The 24950-nt window shown below is 41.7% G+C and overlaps 2 protein-coding genes across 2 annotated transcripts; both read right to left on the bottom strand.

Moving 5' to 3' along the window:
- Nucleotides 1-17741: 17741 nt before the first annotated feature.
- LOC133821274 (uncharacterized) lies at nucleotides 17742-20596 on the bottom strand. The gene is made up of 2 exons (XM_062253676.1): nucleotides 18417-20596; nucleotides 17742-18315 (listed from the first exon to the last, which is right to left on the bottom strand). Exons 1-2 carry the CDS (start codon nucleotides 18553-18555, stop codon nucleotides 17876-17878), a joined length of 579 nt encoding a protein of 192 aa, XP_062109660.1. The 5' UTR covers nucleotides 18556-20596; the 3' UTR covers nucleotides 17742-17875.
- Nucleotides 20597-22965: 2369 nt separating this feature from the next.
- On the bottom strand, nucleotides 22966-24674 carry LOC133823009 (uncharacterized). The gene has a single exon (XM_062255563.1). It carries the CDS (start codon nucleotides 24600-24602, stop codon nucleotides 23193-23195), a length of 1410 nt encoding a protein of 469 aa, XP_062111547.1. The 5' UTR covers nucleotides 24603-24674; the 3' UTR covers nucleotides 22966-23192.
- Between the last annotated feature and the right edge of the window lie 276 nt (nucleotides 24675-24950).

The raw sequence follows: 24950 nt of genomic DNA, 5'->3' as shown, positions 1-24950 counted from the left end.
TTAAGATTAAATAGAAAAATGGTTTTCAAATGAGATATGTAAAATAAGATTATTAAGATATTAGAATCCACAAAATGCAAGTTCAATAGTATTTATAAGTATATTGATTCCCAAGTTTAGATATAGTTGAAATAAATCACGCTATATTTTTTTCAAAATACATTTTCTATTCAAGCACAAGTTACTTTCAAAAAGGTAGGATTTTTCTTCACTTATATAAAATATAATTTCTAAGCATTAGTTGTGTTACAACCTAATGAAACTACAAAAAATCAAAGAGATTATGTTTAGGCAAAATATGATACTTATGCTCTAAGAATTAGATGTGAACAATTTAATGAAAAACATTTAATCAAAGAATATCATATTTTTGCATAATGAAGAACTAAGTGTAATATGCTTTAACAATCAACACTAGATGAAAAATGCATATCTTTGATAGAAAAATCCATAAACAATGTTGTACAAATGGGAAATCAACATACAACAAAAAATACTATCTAGTTACATTTTGCTTCATCATCATCCTAATAATCTTTGAAAAAGATTAGAAGCTCATAACTAGATTGAAATAAAAATTACAAAATAACATACTTGACATGCTCTTCAAAAGATGAAAATGGTAGAGAGAAAATAGTGAAAAGAAGAGAGAAAAATATGTGTAGAAGATGTTGAAAAGATGACGAAGAAGAGCCCCCCAAATGGTCTTACAAGACTCTATTTATAGGCAAAATATGGAGATTAAATTAATCAAATTAAAATAAATAAATTGATTAATTTAATTGTGTTGGGAAGTGGTAGGATAAATAGAGTAAGTGTAAGAGTATTGGAAAAATGAAATGTTTGGTTGGGTAAAAGATTAGTGAAAAGCTAGGGTAAAAAAATAAATTAGGAATGTTTATTTAGGTAAGAAAAATAGGGAAGAGTGAATTGATATTTGAGTGAAAGGAAAAAATATTGGGAAGAAAAATGTGACTTTTTGGTCTTTTTGGTGGCTGTTTGGTGCTGAAGGAGTGCTGGGCCTGGACTGCTTTGTGGTGCAACTAGACATTCATCAGGCGGTTGGGCCTAGCTGGTGGCAGGCGACCCAGAAGCTAGTGAGAAGAGTAGCTTGGTGGGCTGAAGAATTCGGGCCCGTGTGGCTGGAAGGAACAGCTGCAGGCGTGAACGTGATGGTGATGATACTATATGCTGATGGGAGATTGCTTCAGGGTGAGGTGGTGGAGCACGCTGATGAAGAGGGAGGCTGGAGGGAGAGACCGAAAATGGGCCTGGGCTGAGGGCTATAACGGGCTTGGCTGAAGGAAAATGCCAGTTTTTCACTTCCTTTTCTTTGAAAATGCCATTTCTTCTCCTTCATCTTTCTTATTTTTCAATAGCAAAAATACACCAAATTCCCTAACAAAATAAACATAAACTAAATCATAATAAAATATTTCCACTATAAAATAAATCAAGTTAATTCTTTGAAAATATTAATTATAACTTAATTTATATTTAACATTTAAATTCAAGAATACAACATTTTTTTTACCTCAAACTAAACAATAATAATTCAAATAATTGACTACAACATTTTACAACAAAATAACTATAAAAACACACAAAAATCTATAAAATTAAAATAAAGCTAATAAATTCAAAAAGTAATTAAAACTTAATAATTTAATTAAAAACTTAAGAACTAAATCATTTTTAGCTTAAAAAGTGTGGTAAAATAACTCTAATTTCTAGAGTTATCAAGTATTTACTGGAGTCTCTCTTGGATTTTTTATTTCTAAGGGGGTCTAGACGTCTGAAAGGGACCTGGTTTTCATTAGCCAGGTAAATATTCTCCCGAGACTCATTGAGCTCGGTGTACACCTTGTACATGGAGAAATACCTTTCCCCTTTCTTCTTCTTTCCCCCTTCCGCCTTGAGGTTACTTCCTTCATTCTTCTTTCTTTTGGAAGGGTTTTCTGCAGGGGGTTTCGAGGCTGATGGGTCCGCCGAGGTCGAGGCAGAGTTTACGTTTGTCCTTGTAGTTATGGGCTGAGAGGTCATATTCAGCGTTGACCTCGCCTCTTCTACATTGACAAACCTCTGAGCTCGTCGATTAAACTCGGTTATGGACCTCACAGGCTTCCTTTGCATATCTTCCCAGAGGGAACTTCCCAGCATTACCCCAGCTTGGACGACCATTAAATGACCGCTTTCGTCTACAGCACGAGCTCGGGCGACTTCCAGATTGAATCTTGTAAGGTAGCTTTTCAGCGTTTCATTTGGCTGTTGCCGAACGTTGGTCAGGGTCGATGCCTCGGGCCTTATCTCGATCATGGCTCTAAATTGCTTCTTGAAATCCCTTGACAACTGATCCCAAGAAGTGATTGAATGCCTCTTATATTTTTCGAACCAGTATTTTGCTGGTCCTGTAAGCGATGCTGGAAACAGCATGCATCTGAGCTCGTAACCCACATTACTTGCTCTCATAATAGTGTTAAATGTACTTAAGTGACTGTATGGGTCGGATTTCCCTTCAAAAGGTGGGACATGAGGAATCCGAAACCCTTGAGGAAATAGAGTGTTGGAAATGTGGGGAGCGAATGGTTCGAGCTCCTCATCAGAATCTTCGTCCCAATTCCGCCCTCGCTCATTCTGTAAGAGCCTAAATGCTCTTTCCAGTTGATCAATTCTCTCCTGAACTGGATCCACGGGGGGTCTCGCCTGAAATCGGTTGTCGTCGATCACAATTCCAGGCTCGCGCCTTCGCTGCGCCCATTTAGTCGATCTCTCAGGTCTGGGTTTGAGGGGTTACCACTACCCCGATTTTGATTCAGCTGTTTCCGCAAGTCAGGGTGGTTCCTTTGGTTCCCAGTATTTCTGCGTCCCTGATCATACATACTGACTGATCTGGTGTCCCCTGAGTCTTCGCTGGCGAGGCTCGTTGCATGATTGTTTCGAGAGGGATTCCTCTTAGGTTGCCTCGTCTCTATAGTGTGAGATCGAGACATTTGGCTTCTCGTCGGCTGGGTGCCTCTCCGTTCTCTAGCAGTTTCTCCATTCCCCTGCTTCCGTCCAGCCCGCCTTTCCCTATCACCCTGAGTCAGTTGTGTGTTTCTCCGAGTCGATGAGGGATACCTTATTGGTGACGGAGGGTGCCGTATGGGTGATGGTGGCTGCCACCCATTTTGGGGTCTGGATGGTCCCGAGTTTGCCTGTGCTGGCTCGGGAACATTCTGCATGTTACCAGGATTCTGAGTCTGAGCCGCTGCAGGGGCTCGGTTATTCCCAGTTTCAGCTGGTAACTCAGCAGTTGAGTTAACAGGAGCTTTAGCCCGGGTGTTTCTTCGGGGCCTCGAGGGAGCAGGCTATTCTGCTGGTGGAGGAGGTTGCTCCGTTCGTCTTGTGGTGGAATTTTTGCGAGGTCGCCCATGAGGCCTGCGGGGAGGAACATGAACGTCCCATGGAGGTGGGACCTGGAACTCAGACAGAGGTTGAGGTTGAGCCGCCTGTGCCTCCGCAGCCAATCTAGCTAATTCCTCATTACGCTTCTTGGCCTCAGCCAGCTGCTTTCTCAACTGATGATTTTCGAGTTCCACAATGGGAACATATCGTTCAGGATTATAATACATGTCCTCTTCGTCACTGGGGCCGGTGCTGAAGGTCCTCGAGAGTCAGAGGACTTACTTCTCTGTTCTAGTTATGGATTCGTCATTGGCTGTTTCCCAGGGCATCGTAGATAGTTGACTTCTTCTTCAGGAATATTAGGATCATTTGTGACCATAGCTAATCAAGGAGGCTTTTTCGAATGACTAGACTCAGATTCGTACTTCTTAATGCTCTCAATGAAAGCACCAAACTATTGACGCCGTTTTTCGTCAACTTAAAATGTAGAGCAATTAAACAATATGAGCTATGGTGCAGATGAATAGTATAGTGGAACAACAAAAGTTTTATGTGGTCCAGCAGTTAAATCTGCCTAGTCCACGAGTCTATTTTATTAGAACTTGGAGTTTTCTGGAAACCCTTCAGAGATGAATTCCTCAGAGTTCTCTCTCAAGATATTAAAAGATCCGTCCTTTACAAATGTTCATGACCTCTCTATTTATAGAGAGTTTTCAGAGTTCATTCCCACATATTTCGAGAAGATACTTCTGCATATTAATTGAAATAATGATATTAAATGCTGTAAATCCTATATACAAGGAAACGTCCCCTGAAGACCAGGAAACAGATAACAGACTTGTTAATATCCCTTTAATGCTGGGATGTTACAACAATAAATATCTTTAAACGTACAGAACGTGTTACATCAGATGACTCATCAAATCTCCGAGATCAGCAACCAGCATCGCGTCAGTCAAGGTTTACGGACAGGTTACGAACTGGCCGTCTTATTCCAAGACCTGCTCGGAGCAGATAGATACCATCGAGGTTGTCACATTTCGAGCTTGTGCTCTTTAAGCTCGGATTACTCGGTCTGAAGGCATTCGCTAACGGATGTATCCTGATGCTATGCTCTTTCGAGCTTAGAAAGAATCTCGAGGTTACATCTTTGAGATTGCCATCTTGCTATGGGGGTTTTACAGCTAGACCATGAACACACGTTTTTATATATCTCGAGCTCACACTCAACGAGTTCAGCCTTCGAGGTCATAATTTCTTATCTCGAAATCTGGGTGTAACATGTTTTTTTTTATTTATTATAAACATTTTTCCTTATTTTTATATTGTACGTTTCTTTTTTCAAATCCTGGGTAAGGTAACCAATTACATAATTGATCTTTGGCAATTATGTAAAAAAAATCCTAGAGCTAGCTAGGTTAAATAACATGTACCAGGAGGAATAACCAGTTACCCTGAGAGGAAGGGGTGTAATCAGTTACCATAAGAGGGGTAACAGGTTACTCATATTAAATATGAAAAGAAACATCAAATCTGAATGAAAAAGAGGAAGAACACTTCATTAAAAAAAGTGGTAACTATGATTTTAGTAACATAGGAAGCCAGTTACCATAAAGAACCAAAAAATACACACACACATCATAACGTGAAGGTAACCAGTTACCCCAAAAAATATACACACTAAGCGTGAATGTAACCAGTTACTCTCAGAAATATACACACAAATAACGGGAAGGTAACCAGTTTCCACAAATTTGAAGATAGAAAAAAAAATCAGATCCACCCCCTTTCCTTTCTCTCCCATCTTCTTCATATAATTTTTTTTTCTAGATTTGAATGTTCTCATCAGGGTAACTGGTTACCCATTCATGTTTTCATATTTTTATTAGCTTTCTTTCCAAATTTTAGTGTTCCTATAAGAGTTGCAGTAAAATGAAAATGCTGCAAAAATTGATTTGGTTTTTTTTACATATAGTGGAAAAAACTATCAAAAAATTACAATATTAAAAGATAATAAATAAATAAATAGTAAAATAATTATGCAACGTTAAAATATGTGTGAAAAAAGTAAAAAAAAAATGCAATGAGAAAAGAATAAGTACAAAAAAAGGAAAAAAACTTAGGAAAGAAAACTAAAAAAATATGAAAAAAAACAAAACAAAAGAAATGATGGAGGAAAAAAATCGATGAATGAATAAAACTGAAAAGAAGAGGAAGAACAGTAATGGAAAAATGGAAAGAAAAAAAATGAATGAAAAATTGGTAGAAAAAATGGAAGAAGAAAAAAAGAAAGAAAACAAAGCTCATATGTGTGAAAAAAGAAAAAAAAAATGGAAGGAGAAAATAATAAATACAAAAATGAAGAAAAACTAGAAGGAAAAAATGGAAAAAAAGGAAAGAAAATTGAAAAAAAATATGAACAAAAAAATAAAACAATACAAATGAAATAAAAAAATAGATAAATTAATAAAAATGAAGAAGAAGAATGGAAAAATGGAAAGAAAAAAAAATAAAAAGGAAAAAATGGAAGAAAAAATAAATAAGGAAAAAAACTGAAAAAATAATTAAAAAAATGAAAGAAAAAATAAAAAATTGAAAAATAAATAAAATAAAATCACCTTCAAAATCAAAGAAAATATAACTATGATAAAAATGTGGTATTTTTATATTTTAGTTAACTACTAATTGTTTTTCTCATACTTTAATTTTATCTTTAATAAATGTTTTCATACAAATTAATAAAAGTATAATTCTCATATTTTTGCACATTGATAGTATAAAAGTCATATTTTTTAAAAATTACCTTAATTTTACATGATTTTCCCAACTTCAAACATCGAACACCATCTCCAGGCTAATTCCCATATCATCATGGTTGTGTATAACAACTTGTGGTGAGGCACAAATAGAGAGTCCCACTCTTTGGTTGACTCCAACTCAAGTAGAATGGAAAAGACCAATGGAAGCTATGACTATTATAGGGGGTCGTTTGGTATGAGGAGTTTGCAGTTTTTATATTACTGGGAGAGTTGAAAAGGGTAATCTGATAGTCTGGAAACTTAAATCATTGTGTTTGGTTGTGTACTGTAATCTTATCTATGATTCCTAGGAATATCACTTTCTGTGTTTGGTTGTACATAAGAATCTGTTAAGTTTTTCATATTTTCATAAAATTAATATAATAATATATTTCATCAAAATAATTTATAAACAATTTTACTCATGAAATATTTTTTAACAGAATTAAAAAAATACATCTATTGAATACTAGAATCAAGTATAATTTTTAAAATTACAAAAATACCCTTATTTTATTTTTAATAATATTTCATTTGTTATTTTAAACTAAAGTAATGATATAAATGCTTTACAAATCAATTTCTTTAAATAAACAAATATTATTTATCATTTTATAGTTTGATATATGTATATTTGTTTTTATATTATAAGCTTCAAAAATAAAATAAGTCATTAACTAAAAAATTATGGGTTTAAGATTTAAAATAATAATAATAATAATAATTTTGAAGTGTTTCACATTCCTGTGTATCTGAAAACCACTTGTCAGATGGGTTTCACTTGAGCCTAGAATTAGGAAAAGTTAAAACCCTTGGAGTATAGATTCCCAGGTTAGAAAAACTCAAACCCAGTACCAAACATAGGAAAGTGTTCAGATTTTCATTCTCGGGTCCAGATTCCTGCATACCAAATGACCCCTAAGTGTTGTTTGGTAAAACTTAAAAAAATAGTTTTTTTATTTATTTAATTAAAAAATTGACAATTAAACATAAAATGAGTTTGGTAACTTTATTTTTAGTTATTATTTTTTAAAATTTTAATAAAAATTTATTAAATTTTGAAAATAGAATTTTTTCACTTTCAAAATTTTTTTAAACCGTTTTTTATTTTTCCTTTCTTTTTTTTCTTCTCTTCTTCAAATAAACACCCATATTATTCAACAAAAAATAAAAATAAAAATTATCAAATGCGTTTATTATTTTTTGTTTTAAAAAACAAAAAACAAAAATAGTTACCAAACATATTTTTATTTTTTTAAAATAAAGAAACAAAAATAAAATAATATTTCTATTTTTATGTTTAAAAAATTCAAAAACAAAGGTTGTGTTTGGTAAAATTTTTGTTTTTGAATTTTTTAAACACAAAAATGAAAATATTATTTTATTTTTGTTTTTTTATTTTTAAAAAATAAAAATATGTTTGGTAACTATTTTTGTTTTTTGTTTTTACAAACAAAAAATAATAAACATGTTTGATAACTTCTATTTTTATTTTTTGTTTAACAATATAAGATGTTGATTTGAAGAAAAGAAGAAAAAATGAAAACTGCTTAAAAAAATTTTGAAAGTGAAAATTTTTTATTTTCAAAATTTAATAAATTTTAGTTAAAATTTAAAAAAATAATAAATAAAAATAGAGTTATCAAACACATTTTATGTTTAATTTTCAAATTTCTAATTAATTAAGGGGCTGTTTGGTAACACTTAAAAAAATATTTTTTTATTTAATTAATTAGAAATTTGAAAATTAAACATAAAATGTGTTTGATAACTCTATTTTTATTTATTATTTTTTTAAATTTTAATTAAAATTTATTAAATTTTGAAAATAAAAATTTTTCACTTTCAAAATTTTTTTAAACAATTTTTCATTTTTTCTTTCATTTTTTTATTATCTTCTTCAAATCAACACCTCATATTGTTAAACAAAAAATAAAAATAAAAGTTATCAAACACGTTTATTATTTTTTGTTTTTAAAAACAAAAATAGTTATCAAACATATTTTTATTTTTAAAAATAAAAATGCATAAATAAAATAATATTTCTATTTTTGTGGTTAAAAAATTCAAAAACAAAAATTTTACCAGACGAACTCTAAATAAAAAATTATTTTTTTAAGTGTTACCAAACGGGGTCTAATTTTTACAAAACACAACCATTTTGTTCTTGCAATTAAGAATCAAATTTCACATCAGCTTTCAATTTTGGACTTATGAGTTTAACTCCTCCTTTCATACCGGTAAAGTGTCGTATTTATATAAATATCAGTGATCCAATAGCTACTTTGAAGAGAGCGTACTATTCTTGGTCTTGGTTATATGATTTTCTATAACGGGCTTTCAGCCATTTCTAGTCTTCCACGCAAAACCTCACTAATGACAACATATTGTAATAATGGACAAAACCCCTTCTAGAGTTTGGCTTCTTTGTTAGGACTCTGCACTACGTAAATTAGATTTTAAGATATTTGAAATTAAAGCAAAATGATCCCTTGATTGATATACCATACAATTTATACCTTAAAATTATTGTTTCGGTTTGGGTTATGAATATGAGGGAGGGCACTTTTTTCAGTCGTGCTGAAGTTACAGCATTCAAACCCAATCATCTTTATGTCAACAGCTGCGTTTTTCATGAGAACCTAAGTAGAGAGCTGCAAGTCCAACTCATTTTTCTTGTCTTTGGTGTTCGGTTTCATTTCAAGTCTTAATAGAATAAGTGTTGAGTTTTATGTATTTATAAAACTATGTCGGACATGTAACATGCTTTTATGATGTCAATAAAAGAAGTAGAAATCGTTTAGTTTGACAACCGTATTGCTTCTTTGTTTTATTACATAATTATTAGAATAATACAAAAATTTATAAAATCTCAAACATATAAATAATTGCAATTATAGTGACTAGGTCACAGTGGATTATAATTGTAATTATATTTTAAAAAAGAACGAGTCCTAAGATTAAGTCAGTGCATTGGATTTTCACTAATATCGCAATCTACGATATGATCTACTTACGCATTCAGGGTGTGATGTATTATCCAATGCATTGACCAAGTAGATAAGATCGAATGTATTTTGTTACATTGGACTCGACCGATATTGATTATTGATAAGATAAGTAAGTAACGTTATTATCTAAGCTAATCATATCACAATGTTGACCATAGGTCAATTCAATCTTAATTTTGAGTGATTAATATTCTACTAATTGTATTATTCAAGTTTTTTTATTTGTTCGTTACCAGCTTACCTTACGGACTAGCTTATATTTACATATTGAAGATTTTGTAGTATAATTGAGTGAGAGTGTGTATCATAGATATGAAATGTATAGCTTATGTTTAAGAAGTGAAACAATGATTTCCTTATAGCTTGGTTCAAGTGTTAAATGATAGAGTACTAATTTTTGTAATTAAATTTACGGAAATATCATTTACAAGGAACTTTTTTAGAGTTAGGGATAAAATACCAATGAGGGGTAAAGCGGTAATTTTCATCTGTCTCATTAGTAGATCATCTATAGAGGATTGAATGACGGTTATAGTTATAACAATGAATAACATATTTACATTTTATGTAAAACGTTCTATGAATTCAAGAGTGCAATTCCAAGTCTATAGTGGAGTCACGGGGAGATAATAATGTAATGAGATTATTTGTTATAAATAAACTCACGTTAACTTATTGAAACTTGAGTTCATGGATCCATGGCCCACATGTCATCTCTTATCAAAATGAACCTAGTAGTTTTGAATAATTAATTTAATTATTAATTATAAAAATATCATCGTACGCCCTGATTTTCCAACGAGCTATTAGCGAGCTGAGATACGGCCTAAATTATATCAGCCACGTGGATCCCCATGACCGGAGCTGTTGTCGTCAGGTCCTACCTCGTTAGCTTGGGGTATCCACGGGTTCGCCAATATTACTTAAGGACTGAGTCTGGACTCTGAAGGCCACAGGTCGAGGAAAGCATCCAGCTCGTGGTACGAGCTAGAGTTGGAGGTTGTGACCTTTTATAAAGTCAACCACGCAAGGTAAACGTGCATATATCAGACATCACATGTCTGATATATCCCTGACTTCTCGGGCACGCAGCATGAACGTGCGTATTCAGGCGCCCACAACTGGGTTGGGCCATGCGGCCCATTATCCCCCTTACCTATTGATTAGACCACACTTCATGTGTCAGGTTTTATGAATTAATCATGAATGTCACAGAAGTGACATGATAGGTAAGAAGGTCACGGGATGACCTTCTTACCAACTCCCAGGTGCCCTCTCCTATAAATATGGAGACCCTGGGAGTTGCAAAGGGTTGAATTCGATATTGTAAGGAAATACCCTGTAAAAGAATACCAAGCATATAGCAATAATATTGGCTGGTGGAGTAGAATGATTTTAACCTTCGAAACACCTAAAAAACGTAATTGTGTCACCAGTCCAGTTACAAAGATCATTCATCTATTTCAGTTCATCGTTAAGCACTAATCCCTTCCTCTTATTTTCTTAATTACCTGTTGGCGAAGAACCGCGTCAACAGTTTGGTGCTATCGCAAGCATCCAACTATGGTGACCACTCAATCAAGACACGGTAACGAGGCAGAACAACATGATGGGCAGGAGGCTCATCATGCCGCCATCTCCGGTGAACAAATTCCTGAGGTCCAGCAGCAGCCGGGCAAACAGCCAGTGGGCCAAGATGACACTGGAAGTTCGGCGCCCCGGCCACCTAATCCAAACCCAGATTTTTACACTGCGGTAGAAATGGAAAACGCTAAGCTGAGGAGCCAACTAGCAAAAGCTAATTAGTAGATTAAGGAGGTGTTGGCCCGACTACCCCCTCTTACAACCGACGCTAACGTCGGAAAGAGGCAAGGCGAGACTCATAAGTCCCGCCGGGGTAATCGGTCCAGGCCTAGCCGCTCGGACAGACCGCCGGCATCCAACTCTGTTCCCTCATCGCATCGTCGAGAGGCAAACTTCGAAGGAATGCCTAGAGCCGAGCAACAGTATAGCCGCTCGGTCCGAACTTCAACTCCCAGTTCACAGCCAGCCTCGAGCGCGCCCAGGAGGGCTCGAGGGAATTCCAGAAGGAGATCCGGGGAGGGCTCACAGCACCAGCCCGTCCCCACCAGCCGTCCTGCGCCTCATCTAGATCATCAGGCGCGGGACCCGCAGGTTGGCAGGGCTGAAAGGCCCCCACCTAACTTGATCCGCCCTGACGAAACCAGGATTGCATCTCCGGTCAGGCATCCTCCGTCTCCAATAAGATATCCGTCTCCTCCTCGGCCCATCCGAGATATTCCAGCCTATGGAAACAACAGGAGAAACCCGCCGTCCGTAGGACCTTCCCGACATAGCAGGGCGCCGAGAGAGAGCCCGGATCCTCACCCCCAAAGGCAGACTCCGAGCTTTTCTAATAGGAGCTACTGGACCGGCAGTCGCCGGAGCGACCTTTCTGGCGGAGACCTGCGTCAACGCTTAAGCTCGGCGCAAAGTCCTCAAGCCACCCAGAGGGGCGACCTTCGAGATCGCCTTAACTCTCATAGAGGGGAACCAGTAGGAGGTGGCAGCCATGCTCGCTCAGGGGGAGACCTGTCCGAGGTGCGTAACAGCGGGAACGCCCCAAATAACCTATCTCAAGATAGGAGGGGCAATAACCCACCAAACGTACACAATGGATCCGGAGCTGTTGAGCAGCCCCGGAATAACCAAGGAAATCAGGACAAAACCCTTGAGCGCCTGGCTCAGATGGAGGAGCTGATGAGGAAGCTCCTGTCGGAGAAAGAGAAAGACGAATATGATTCGGGGGATGAGCTTGAGCTCTTCGCCCCCAGTATAGCAGCAACGACATACCCACCCGGTTCCGTATGCCGCACCTATCCAAATTCAATGGAGACGGAGATCCGTCGGATCATCTGGGGATGTTCAATACCCTGATGATGGCCCACAACATTGGTCCCGAGCTGAGGTGTCTGATACTGACTGGACCAGCCAGGCAGTGGTTCAACCAAAGCAAAAAACAATCAATCAGCTCCTGGAAAACTTTCTCTGCTGACTTCAAAAGGGCATTCTGAGCCTCCCAGGCTGCCCGCGTCAAGGCCGACTCTCTGGCTAACGTAAGGCAGCAGCCCGACAAGCCTTTGAAGGCTTACCTGAGCAGGTTCGCGAATGTCGCTGCTCAGGGCAGAGACGCAAATGACAGCTCCAAGCTCATGGCTTTGAGGACTGGAATCCTCGTCGGAGGGGGACTCTGGAACAAAATACAAAGGAAAGGAGTCAACTCAGTAAATGAATTCCTGAATAGGGCCCAAGGATGGATCAACTTGGAGGAAGCCCAAGCCTCAGTTGCAGTAACCAGCCAGGTCCCTGAGCAGCCCGCTGGAGTGGGAACGGAGGTCATGACTGCGACCCAGAACGTTACATAGAATAACCAGTTTGGCAGAGGCAAAAGAAAGGGGAATGGCGAGGGCAGCCAGCACGGCCCAAAGAAGAATAAGTCCGTTGACAAATTTAAGCCGGTCTACGCGACTTATATAGAGCTCACCCACTCTAGGGAGAACATCTTCCTAGCGAATTATGCTCGCCTCCCCTAGAAGAAGCCAGAGCCGTTAAAGCACCAGAAAGGGAAGAGAGACACCACCGAGTTTTGCCGTTTTCACAACGACGTTGGCCACAACACTGATGATTGTAGGCATTTGAAGGATGAGATCAAAACTCTCATCAGAGCCAGCCCCTTGGCTCAGTACGCGTGGAATAGGGTTCCAGCAAGCCGACCTGCTCCGGAAGCCCCGATCAGCCAGCCCGGGTCTCGGATAAATCAAGACGTCCCCCCTCCAATGGTAGGAGGGGAGATATCCACAATCTCGGGAGGTCCACATTTAGCTGGCGCAAGCAGGGGTGCCCAAAAGAGGTACATAAACAAACTCAAGGCACATAATGGAGTAGAGTTCGTCCCGGAGCAGCGTCTGCCAAAGCAGCAATTATTGGAAAGGCAATCGATCATTTTTATAGAAGAAGATGCGGGCCATGTCCAGTTCCTTCATAACGACCCTCTGGTCGTAGCAGTGCAGCTCGCTAATCGGAGGGTTAGGAGGGTGTTGATCGATAATGGGAGCTCGGTAAACCTTCTATTCCGGTCCACGCTGGAGAAGATGGGTTTGACTGTCGCCGAGCTGAAGGCGACCTCCATGATGCTGTATGGCTTTTCAGGAGAAGGGTCAGCGGCTATAGGGACTATCGAGCTGGTGATCACCTTAGGAGAAGGACCTCGGACAGTCTCCAAACTCCTCGAGTTCGTGGTCATCGACTGCTCCGTTGCATACAATGCTGTTTTGGGTCGACCCACACTCATAGCTTTTGAGGCCATCACCTCCGTTCGCCACCTCGCGCTGAAATTCCCTTCTTCCACGGGGATATGCACGGTCCGTGGTGATCAGCTCGCTGCCAGGGAATGCTACAGCATTTCCATGAAGGGAAAATCGAAACCCGGGCAGCTAGCAATGGCCATCCAAGGTGGAGGAGAGGAATCTCAAGAACCTTTAGCTAATCCTGAGATTGAAAAACCTCATAGCGCCGAAGGGGAAAATATCTTCTTAAGTGAGGATATTGACCCCCAAATAGGCGAGGATAAGTCCGAGCTCCATGCTATTGAAGAGCTCGAGGAAATAAACATCGATCCACAAAATCCTTCACGGACGGTCAGGCTCGGGAAAAACCTCTGTGACAAGAGGAAAGCGGAGCTGATCAAATTTCTGCAGGATAACCTGGATGTGTTTGAGTGGTCACACGAGGACATGGTGGGAATCAGTCCAAATGTCATCATGCACACCCTTCATCTAGACAAGAGCGTTCCTGTGAAGTCCCAGAAGCAGAGGCGCCTGGGAACAACCCGGGCTGAGGCCTTAGAAGAAGAAGTGGCCCGGCTCAAGAAATGCGGCTTTATCCGTGAAGCCAAGTTTCCGATTTGGGTCGCCAACCCCGTGCTGGTCCCGAAGCCCAACGGGAAATGGAGGACCTGCATCGACTTCTCTGACCTGAATAAAGCCTGCCCCAAAGATTGTTTTCCCTTGCCAAGGATTGACCAATTGGTGGATGCTACAGCGGGACACGAGCTCATGTCCTTTATGGACGCGTACTCAGGCTACAATCAGATAGCCATGAATCTGGCGGACCAGGAGCACACCAGCTTCATGACCCCGACTAACGTCTATTGTTACAAGGTCATGCCGTTTGGGCTGAAGAACGCCGGTGCTACATACCAGAGGTTAGTAAATAGAATGTTCGCCAACCAGATCGGGAAAAACATGGAAGTGTACGTTGACGACATGCTGGTCAAGTCAAAGACTGCCGATAACCATGTTTCCGACCTGGAAGAATGCTTCAAGATACTAAGAGAATACGACATGAGGCTTAACCCTCAGAAGTGCACCTTTGGAGTCGCATTTGGAAAGTTCCTGGGTTTCATCGTCAATACCCGAGGAATCGAGGCAAACCCAGACAAGATCAGGTCATTACTTGAGCTTCCCTCACCCAGGTCGCGCAAAGACGTCCAAGGCCTGACAGGAAGGGTGGCAGCCCTCAATCGGTTTATTTCAAAATCCACCGATAAGTGCCTGCCATTCTACAACCTGCTTCGAGGAAATAAGAAGTTCGAATGGATAGAAGAGTGTGAAGGTGCTTTCCTCGACCTAAAGGCACATCTGGCCGAACCACCCGTATTGTCCAAACCAAAGGCAGGAGAGCCCCTTTTTCTCTACCTAGCTGTCACAGAGGATGCGGCTAGTGTCGTATTGGTCCGAGAAGAAGACCAGGTTCAGATTCCGGTCTACTACATCAACAAGAGACTTCTCGAGGCTGAATCCCGATACCCGTTGATGGAAAAATTGGCATTCTGCCTTATCACGGCCTCCCAAAAGCTTAGGCCGTACTTCCAGTCCCACTCAATACACGTCATGACCGATCAGCCTTTAAGGCAGGTTTTGCAAAAACCTGAAGCATCAGGACGCCTGTTAAAGTGGGCTATCGAACTCAGTCAGTTCGAGATTTTATACACCCCACGAACTGCTATAAAAATTCAGGCCCTGGCCGATTTTATGGCAGAATGCACAGGATTCCGGGAGGATCTTGCAAAAGACTCACCCCAGGTCACCTCGGCCCAGGCGTCATGGAAGATCTTTGTAGATGGCTCATCCAATGAGAACGGCTCCGGGGCTGGAATCATTTTGATATCCCCCGAGGGACATAGATTCCACTCGGCGCTGAGATTCGAATTCAAGGCCTCCAACAACGAGGCCGAATACGGAGCTTTGCTGGCCGAGCTGAGAATAGCCCAGGAGCTGAAGGCAAGCTCCGTTCAGTGTTTCAGTGACTCCCAGCTTGTGGTAAACCAGGTGCTGGGCGAATATCAGGCACGAGGAACCAAGATGGCCGCTTACCTGGCAAAGGTAAAAGTCGAACTGTCCGCGTTTGGGCAAGGCTCGATCGAGCAGATACCTCGGGAGCAGAATGCTAACGTAGACGCTCTTGCCAAGCTCGCCACCTACGATGAGACGAAGGCTTTGGGGTTAGTACCGGTAGAATTCTTGGAAATACTAAGTATAGAAGAAGTCAGGGCGGAGGTCGAGATGATCGACGCTAGGCCGACTTGGATGATCCCCATCCTCGAGTATCTCACCGAGGGGAAGCTACCTGAAGGGCATAATGATGCGCGGCGGGTACTGTACCAGGCCCCAAGGTATACGGTGGTAGACGGGGTGCTATACCGGCGTGGGCACTCCCTACCTCTCCTACGATGTGTTCTTCCAGGCGAAGCAAAGACCATCCTGCAGGAAGTGCATGAGGGTTTTTGCGGGGATCACACTAGGGGGCAAAGCTTGGCCCTAAAGGTCTTAAGGCACGGGTATTACTGGCCCACTCTGTCCAAGGACTCGATCTCGTATGTCAAGAAATGTGACAAGTGCCAACGATTCGCCATAGTTGCCCGAGCTTCCCCAGTCGAGCTGAAGATGATCTCTTCCCCATGGCCATTTGCGGTCTAGGGAATCGACTTGGTTGGCGCCCTCCCTACTGGAAAAGGCGGGGTCTGCTACGCCGTGGTGGACATCGACTACTTTACGAAGTGGGCTGAGGCAGAACCTTTGGCGACTATAACTTCCAAAAAAGTCCTCGACTTCGTGGTTAAGAGCATTATCTGCCGATTCGGGCTGCCCAAGAAAATCGTTTCTGACAATGGGACTCAGTTCGACAGCGACCTATTCACCGAATTTTGCGAAAGGTACGGGATTGTGAAAAGCTTCTCATCCGTGGCCTATCCTCAGGAAAATGGCCAGGTCGAGGCCGTCAATAAGACCCTAAAGGCGAACCTTAAGAATAGACTAGACGAGTCTGGCCAGAATAGCTCCCCCAGGTTCTGTGGGCATACCGGACCTCGCATCGGACTCCCACAAGTCATACTCCTTTCTCCCTGACTTTTGGGAGTGAGGCAGTCCTCCCCGTGGAGATTAAGGTACCTTCGCATAGAGTCCAGGCATATGACCAAGACCGCAACCACGAACTACTTTGCGCTTCCCTTGACTTGGTTGATGAAAGACAAGAAGATTCGCAACTTCAGCTCGCACATTACCAGCAAAAAATCACTCGTTATTTCAACTCAAAAGTCAAAAAGCGCGCCTTTAGCATTGGCGACCTGGTTCTCAGGAGAGTCTTCTTGGCAGGTAAGGATCCCAAAGATGGAGTATTGGGACCGAACTAGGAAGGGCCATATCAAATCATCGAGGTCATTAAAGAAGGAACTTACAAGTTAGCTCGGCTCAACGGAGGGGCAGTCCCACGAGCTTGGAACGCCATCCATTTGAAGAGATATTATCAATGACACCCTTGTAAGGCCTAAAGGCCATTTTTTATGTATTAAGCAATGAGAATTAACTTTTCGTTTATGATTGTACATGTTTACAAGTGTAATCTAAAGTAACCATGAAAGACCCTTTCCCAGTTACTTGGGGGGCATATGGTGCCTGGATATAACCAGGTCGCCATAAAAAACTTAGAAGTTAATTTAAATCGATTGATCGTTGTTTTTCTTAGAGAGCACGAGATATTGATAAAAATTAACGCGAACTAAGTTTTCAAACTAAGTTCCTGGACATAACCAGGTCATAAAACTTAGAAGTTAATTTAAATCGATTGATTGTTGTTTTTCTTAAAGAGCACGAGATATTGATAAAAATTAACGCGAACTAAGTTTTCAAACTAAGTCCTTGGACATAACCAGGTCATAAAACTTAGAAGTTAATTTAAATCGATTGATCGTTGTTTTTCTTAAAGAGCACGAGATATTGATAAAAATTAACACGAACTAAGTTTTCAAACTAAGTTCCTGGACATAACCAGGTCATAAAACTTAGAAGTTAATTTAAATCGATTGATCGTTGTTTTTCTTAAAGAGCACGAGAAATTGATAGAAATTAACGTGAACTAAGTTTTTCAAAGTAGTAACATAAATACGTAGAAGCAAAAGGAAGTAAACCAATCAAAAGTAAAAATTGATAAAACCAATTGTCTCGAGGCAGAAAAACCTCACGCAAAGTTACACAAAAAAAAAAGAGAATATTTAAGGAAAGGGTGCGAAAAAGAAAGGCCCTATGCTCCACCAGGCTGCCCCGAGGAGGTCGTTGTCTCGCCCTCCTACTCGGCCACGGCGGGTGCCTCTTGCTGGAGGCGAGCTTTGAACCCTTCCAGGAATACCTCCCCGTTCGCTCCTAAGAAGGAGAAGTCGCCATCCGGGTTATAGGCCCAGCAGTGGTAGAGCATGTCCTTCATGGCGGTGCTGGAGGCTGCCTTCTCCGTTTCCAAGGCGGCCTTAGCTTCCTCGGCCCCAGCCTTCGCCGAGTCTAGCTCGGCCAGTGCGGCAGCAAGGGCGGCCTTGGTGGCCTCGGCCTCTTGAAGCTTGGGACGGGCTTCTTCCAGCTCGGCCCGTACGGCCGCCAGAGCATCCTTGGCTTCTTTTTCCTTCTGTTGGCCCGTCTGCAAGTTTGATGGGCGGCCAAAACCACCTGATGCTCGCCCCTCATATCCTCGAGCTGGGCCCTGGACCTGGCTATGCTCCGGTGAAGGGCCAAGACACTCTACAAAAACAGAGAAACTACTGCCTTAGAAAAAAAAAGGGAGAGGAAAAACAAGACAAGGCATGATAATCAAAAATCGTAAACGGGTAAAGTCAGCTTACCGTTAGGGCCATGCCCAATGAAGATTCCATCACACCATCCGGGCTCCTTGTTTCGATGGCCCGAGCTCTCTCTCAGTGAAGCGGTAGAAGTGGTCGACGACGTAGCTCGCCGTCTCATACACCATCCCCCGAAAGACATCTGGAATCTTCTCCAAGGCCTGGGGGTCCACCGGGATACGCACCTAGGGGGCCGCAGTTGCCGAGGTCCCGAGCTCCGCCCCTGTGTCCCGGACAAAGGCCAGAGCTCGCGGAGGGGGTGGGGGCATGTTCCCCACTACAGCAAGAGGTGCAGTTTTCTTGGCCTGGGCAGCTGGGGTCTGCTCTTTCCCCTTTGCGGGGACTTGGTTAGGGTCCCAGTGGCTTTCTTCGCCACCCGGAGCTTCTTCATTTTGGGCCCAGAGGCCCCAGCTGAGGAGTTCCCTCCGGTGAACATAGCTCGCAGATCTTTTCCCCGAGCTGAGACATCTCCTCTGGCAAAACAAAGACAACATCAATATATCAGTAAGCAGTCATGCAAAAACAAAAACAAAGGGGAAAAGAGCGAAACTCACGTATATATATATATACTAAAAGGAATCCTATCCCCCGAGCTAGAAGAGGAATCTATGGTCACGACCATCGGCCCCGGAGCTTCTGCGGGGGAATCTAAGACAATTACTTCTCGAGCTGGCGCGGGTTCTGGATCCGAGGCTAGCTCAGGACTAGACTCTTCTACGTATTGCCTAAGACCCGGAGCTATGACACCCTCCCGGAGTGATGGCCATGACCGAAGGTTGGTCCCATACTCCTCGAATTGGACCAACCTAAAGGCTAGGGTGTTGTCTACAACTATGGTACCCCTAGGCCGGCTACTTTGGTAATCCAACACGAGCCGGTCGACACAGTGGAGCAGGGTTACGTCAAAGTCTGGGTCATTTCGATGGCGTTGGACGAGATGTTTGGGATTGAACCTAGCTAGCCGGGGATCTGCAGTGGCCCTATCTAAGTTCCTAAACATATATGGGTTACCTTGGCCAGAGGGATCTGTAGCTGCTTCGGACCGGATCCTCTCCTCGCCCGTTCTTTGGGCTTCCTCCAGTGCCCGCTTCCTCCTCACGAGGGGCACCTCATCCTCTTCGTCCTCCTCATCCTCATCCCCTGCGGCCTCCTCCTCGGGGATATGCCTCATCTCGCGAGCTGGGGGAGGCACCCGGGGTCTCCTCAGGTTCAAAGTCTGGCCTGGGGAGATCAGCTTGCAGGCCAGCATCGTCTCGTCTCTCACGAGCTGGCGATAGTCCTTTTCACTGGGGGGCAAGCCCGCCAGTGTCTCGTACTGGCTCCCGAGGATCACGGACTTGTCTATCCTCGCGAAAATGGCTGCAAAATTAATCTAAGTCAGAAACGGATAAGGGGGAAAGCTAACGGATACTTAACTTACGAGCTAAGGATGAAAAGTACTTACGAGGACGGTTGAAGTAATGCAGGTCGCAGTTGTGAAACCCCTTGGACATGAAGAACTGGTCTTTGAAGTCGTTGGGGTGGTTGGGCAGCTCAATGACCGCAGCCGTATTTGGAAACCGGGTCAAGTAGTAGAACCCGTTGCCTCGCCCCCGCTGCTCCGGGCTGGCCTTGAGGCAGAAAAAGTATAGGATATCTGCCGGAGTGGGGACTTCCCACTCCTGTTTCAAGAACATATATCTCAGCCCAGCCAACAAACGATAGGAGTTGGGGGGGAGCTGGAAAGGGGCCAACCTCACATAGTTGAGGAAGTCGGTGAAGTACTGATCCAGCGGGAGGAAAGCCCCAGCTTTGAAGTGTTCGTCACTCCAGGCCGCGAATTCCTCGTCGAGCGGTGCGCAGCTCACCTTCTAAGGGAGGTCGGGCGATGAGGGCGCCCCTCCCCAGTTCGATGTTGTGGGAAAGGAATATCTTATTCACTTTCCCCTGGTCGGTGATCTTCGAGACGATCCTCTCGGCCTCGAAGAAAGCGTCGGGTGCCACCTCGAGCTCCCGTTCCACGGCCGGCCCGAAGGCAGGAATGGGGGAGTCTGTCATCACTTCTTTTCCCTTGGATTGTTGGGAAGACGAGCTGCCTGCGATCCTCTTAGAAGCGTTCTTCTTGGATCCCATCTGGTCGCCTAGCGAACAAAAGAAGAAATTTTCAGAAAAGGCGACCTAAGCATAAGGGAGAATCAGAAAAAGGTGTTTCCTTTGCATGAGCTGAGGTAATCTTAGCTCGTGGAGAGTGAGACCATGCGGTTCTATGAACACGCGCCTATGTTCCCAACAGATCCCCGATTGCTCGGAATTCGTGTGTCAGGAGGGTCAGGATGAAAATTTGCCTTGGATTGAAAGTTTCAGTAGGCAAGGGGTGCAAAACCGCCTGTGAGGCGTGTCCCCTAAGCTACCTGGTTTTGCACCCAAAAGTACTGGATATTTTAAACAACCATACCGAAAATCCTACCCAGAAAATTTCCCCAGAAAATGCATCCTATAAACCGTGTTCCTAAATGGTTTTCTACTACAAGCGATACCCTAACCTAAAAGGCTTTCACCCTTCATGCCCACAAAAAACCAACAAAACCTTGCATGGGGCTACAGTAAATATTTACCTAGGCTACAGTGAAAAATAATTTCAAAACATGCATAGTCGAGGGACTTACGGAGAAGAGGATGAAGGGATCGTCTGGGTTGGGGCTTCGTCGGAGTAGTTTATTCCAAAGCTTCAAGGGAGCCCTTGCACTTGAACTTCTGGGGTGGAAACGGTAACCGGAAGAAAAAGAAGGTTTTTTAAGGGTAAGAAGAGGGAAGAAGAAGGAAAATTCTGAAAATTTTCAAATGAACGGGTGGCCCGTGCGTAAGGTGGCCACCCCTTTTATATACATGAAAGGCCACGTGAGGAGGGCCGTTGGATTGCCCTGATGTGGGATCCAAGGCTCTCCACTCGAAAGACGAAACGACGGCTGAGTATAGGCTAGGCCATTTAATGCGGTTCTCGGAAGACGTACCGTCACCAACCACGATGTTCCACGTATTCGGCGCCTGCGTAAAATGTGGAATATGAAGAGTTCATGGGGAAGCCTAAAAGCCCCTACTGTGGCCCTACACGGCATCGTGTGCCACGAGCAGGGGCTTGGGGGGCAAATGTACGCCTTGATTTTCCAACGGGCTATTAGCAAGCTGAGATATGGCATAAATTATATCAGCCACGTGGATCCCCATGACCGGAGCTATTGTCGGCAAGTCCTACCTCGTTAGCTCGGGGTATCCACGGGTTCGCCAAGATTACTTAAGGACTGAGTCTCGACTCTGAAGGCCACAGGTCGAGGGAAGCATCCAGCTCGTGGTACGAGTAGAGTTGGAGGTTGTGACCTTTTATAAAGTCAACCACGCAAGGTAAACGTGCATATATCAGACATCACATGTCTGATATATCCCTGACTTCTCGGGCACGCAGCATGAACGTGCGTATTCAGGCGCCCACAACTGGGTTGGGCCGTGCGGCCCATTATCCCCTTTACCTATTAATTAGACTACACTTCATGTGTCAAGTTTTAGGAATTAATCATGAATGTCACAGAAGTGACATGATAGGTAAGAAGGTCACAAGATGACCTTCTTACCAACTCTCAGGTGCCCTCTCCTATAAATATGGAGACCCTGGGAGTTGCAAAGGGTTGGATTCGATATTGTAAGGAAATACCCTGTAAAAGAATACCAAGCATATAGCAATAATATTGGCTTGTGGAGTAGAATGATTTTAACCTTCGAACCACCTAAAAAACGTAATTGTGTCACCAGTCCAGTTACAAAGATCATTCATCTATTTCGGTTCATCGTTAAGCACTAATCCCTTCCTCTTATTTTCTTAATTACCTGTTGGCGAAGAACCGCGTCAACAATTATATTGACTAGTTCAATATAAATAAATAATGTTAAATAATTTATTGATATTTTGTGAGAAAAGAAATAGAATAAACTTTGAGGGTTTTATTGCAAAGTCTAAAAAAGATAGTATTTAGTCATTTCAGACAATTTTATTAATATTGATAAATTGATATTAATATTAATAAAATGAATTAAATAAGGGTCAAAATTATAATTAGTTAATTTTGACAAATATTTAATTCATTATAATTATTAAATAATTAAAATAAAATGGGAAACTAAAACCTATTTTCTGTTCTAACTAATTGCTTATATATAATGTTATAAAATGTATTAGGTCAGATAAATTTGACAAGATAAAAATTCACTCCTAATATTCTATACCTAGCCACCTACTTTAGTTTTATTTCTAGGAATTCTCTTCTCATGTGTTGAGACTTGTCCACACAAACACTAGGCTGGTTTAGAGAAAAACACTATGATATTGTTTCAAAGCGGTTTGGATCCCTTGTAAATGTTAGGGACTCCAAAAGGTATAGTCTTACTCTGCTATGTATTCGTAAGTGCACTAATCTTTATTGTGCTATTTACAAATCTCTATATAAAAATTACATTTATGTGTACGTTATTTTGTGCAATACGCAGCATATATATAAACTTATATAAATGAGATCCTAGTATATAAGATAAGATGATTCATATACGTATTATAGATGGAAAAAAAAAAGCTGAAAAGTAGTTACAATGCAATGTAATTCAAGATAGAAATAAAAAAGCAAGCAACTCATTCTAATCCTATCCTTAAATGGCTTCTCACAATGAAAAGCTAACAAGAAAATCATTTTTCATCCTAGTAAAAATTTGACATTGAATTTGCATGTATAATTGATTAATAACATGCGGAAAACCTTAAATGTGAAATCCTGTCCATCTTCTAAACCTTCTAACATCACTCCCTTGAGAAACCGCCATTCCAATCCCTGTTCCTCCTCCATTCCCAACACCTCTATAGTACATTCTCCACTCATCTTCATCCCCATCCATCTGAACCAAACAAGGCGATCCAACTCCTTTGTTGTCCCACCCATTAGCGTCCGAGGCCTCTAGAACTCCTTTATCTTGAAGCCTTGTCCAATTCTTAAGTCCATCTAAAGACACTGCCAACCCAATGCTCCTCTCTCCATTACCAGAAACTCCTTCATATGCCATCAAATACTTCCCATCTTTCCTACTCCTCACAACACAGGCATTTAAACCTCCCAGCTCATCAAAAGCACCACTTTTCCCTCCCTCGATTATTTTTCCCAGCTTAACCCACTTAATCCCATCTCTTGATCTTGCAATCCCAATAGAAAATTTCCCAAGTCCTACATCAAATGAGTGGTAATACATTCTCAGATCACCACTTCCGTGGAAAACAACCTGTGGTGAAGCAATAAATAAAGAATCCCATTCATTTTCAGAACCAACATCAAAAAGAGCTCCACTATGGTGTTCACCTTCAATTCTAGCCCAATACCTACCATCTTGGCTAATAGCCAAACCGGGCAAAGACTTGTAAATTTTCCCAGATCCACCATTTCCAACAGAAAACCTTTCCGGGTTTTCAATAATAAGATCAACCTCCTCAGAACTGAACCCAGTATAGTATAACCAATAAACAGCGCTCGAAGCTCTGACCTTTGTACTGGACATGATCACCATCTCAGACGGTTTGATTCTGGAAGTATCAAATGCCCACCAATCTTTGCTACAACTCAGTACTGTTCCCACATCTACGCTGGTCTGGACTGGTCCCACACCTCGTTCCCAATGGACTCCATTGCTTGAAACAGCTAAACCAATCGAATCGAAACCTGGGTTTGAATTTGACCTGCCGTAGTACCACATGTACCACCTCTCTTCTTCATCACTTAGAAACCTCTTCACAACCGGAGACCCAACGTCTTCACTATCCCAAGAATTCCCAGTTCCCAAATCGAACACCAAGCCCCCAGAGGAAGACGATGAAGATGGAGAAAGAAGAGAAGGTTCGTCACTTGAATTCAGGTTTGCTTCTTCTTGGGCTTCTAATTTTGAGTCAATGTCAAATGTCGAGTTTTGGTCCTCAGTATTGGTGTTCGACTTTGTGGAGCAGCGAGTAAGAGCAAGATAACTGTTTCTGGGATTTGAGTAAAAAGTGAGCACATTTGATTTGGTAACTTCATATGAAGGCCTTGATGACACTAAGGTAGTTGGGTTGGTTGTCCTTTGAGTGGTCGAAGATGGAAAAAAGTTGACGGTTTTCATTGATGAAGTTGCTATCGAAGTTGCATCCATGGCTGTGGAGGAGGTTGGGATTTGGGTTTCTGAATGTATTCGTATGCACTATGTAGGGCCAGAAAGAGATAGAATTTTGACACTTTGCAAGTTGTGCGAATTTTGAACGAGTCAGAAATAAACTTGCTAATCCACCAAGTCTCAATTGTTACCGTATGTTTTTTTTTATTATTATTTAGATAGCAATATTTTGTCATTTGTATTGTGCACATTAAAATATTAAATAATAACACTCGCTGCACTAACATGCTCAAATATTGTCAATTTGGAAATGAGGAAATAAAGAAGGGAAGGTTTCTTTGAATTGGAGGGACAAGTTTGACTAAAAGAGCCTTAAAGCCTTCCAAT

The sequence above is a fragment of the Humulus lupulus genome, chromosome 3 (genome assembly GCF_963169125.1).
Source record: "Humulus lupulus chromosome 3, drHumLupu1.1, whole genome shotgun sequence".
In the NCBI taxonomy this organism is placed as follows: domain Eukaryota; kingdom Viridiplantae; phylum Streptophyta; class Magnoliopsida; order Rosales; family Cannabaceae; genus Humulus; species Humulus lupulus.
Note: the sequence above shows the minus strand (reverse complement) of the source record. Positions and strands in the feature narration are given on the sequence as shown.

What these genes read in the sequence shown, in the direction of transcription:
- LOC133821274 (XM_062253676.1), bottom strand. Translation starts at nt 18,555, where the DNA reads ATGTCTTTCGGGGGATGGTGTATGAGACGGCGAGCTACGTCGTCGACC. An exon ending in CATTGGGCATGGCCCTAACG is followed by an intron (nt 18,316 to 18,416) that starts GTAAGCTGACTT and finishes CTGTTTTTGTAG; the next exon opens with AGTGTCTTGGCCCTTCACCG.
- LOC133823009 (XM_062255563.1), bottom strand. Translation starts at nt 24,602, where the DNA reads ATGGATGCAACTTCGATAGCAACTTCATCAATGAAAACCGTCAACTTT.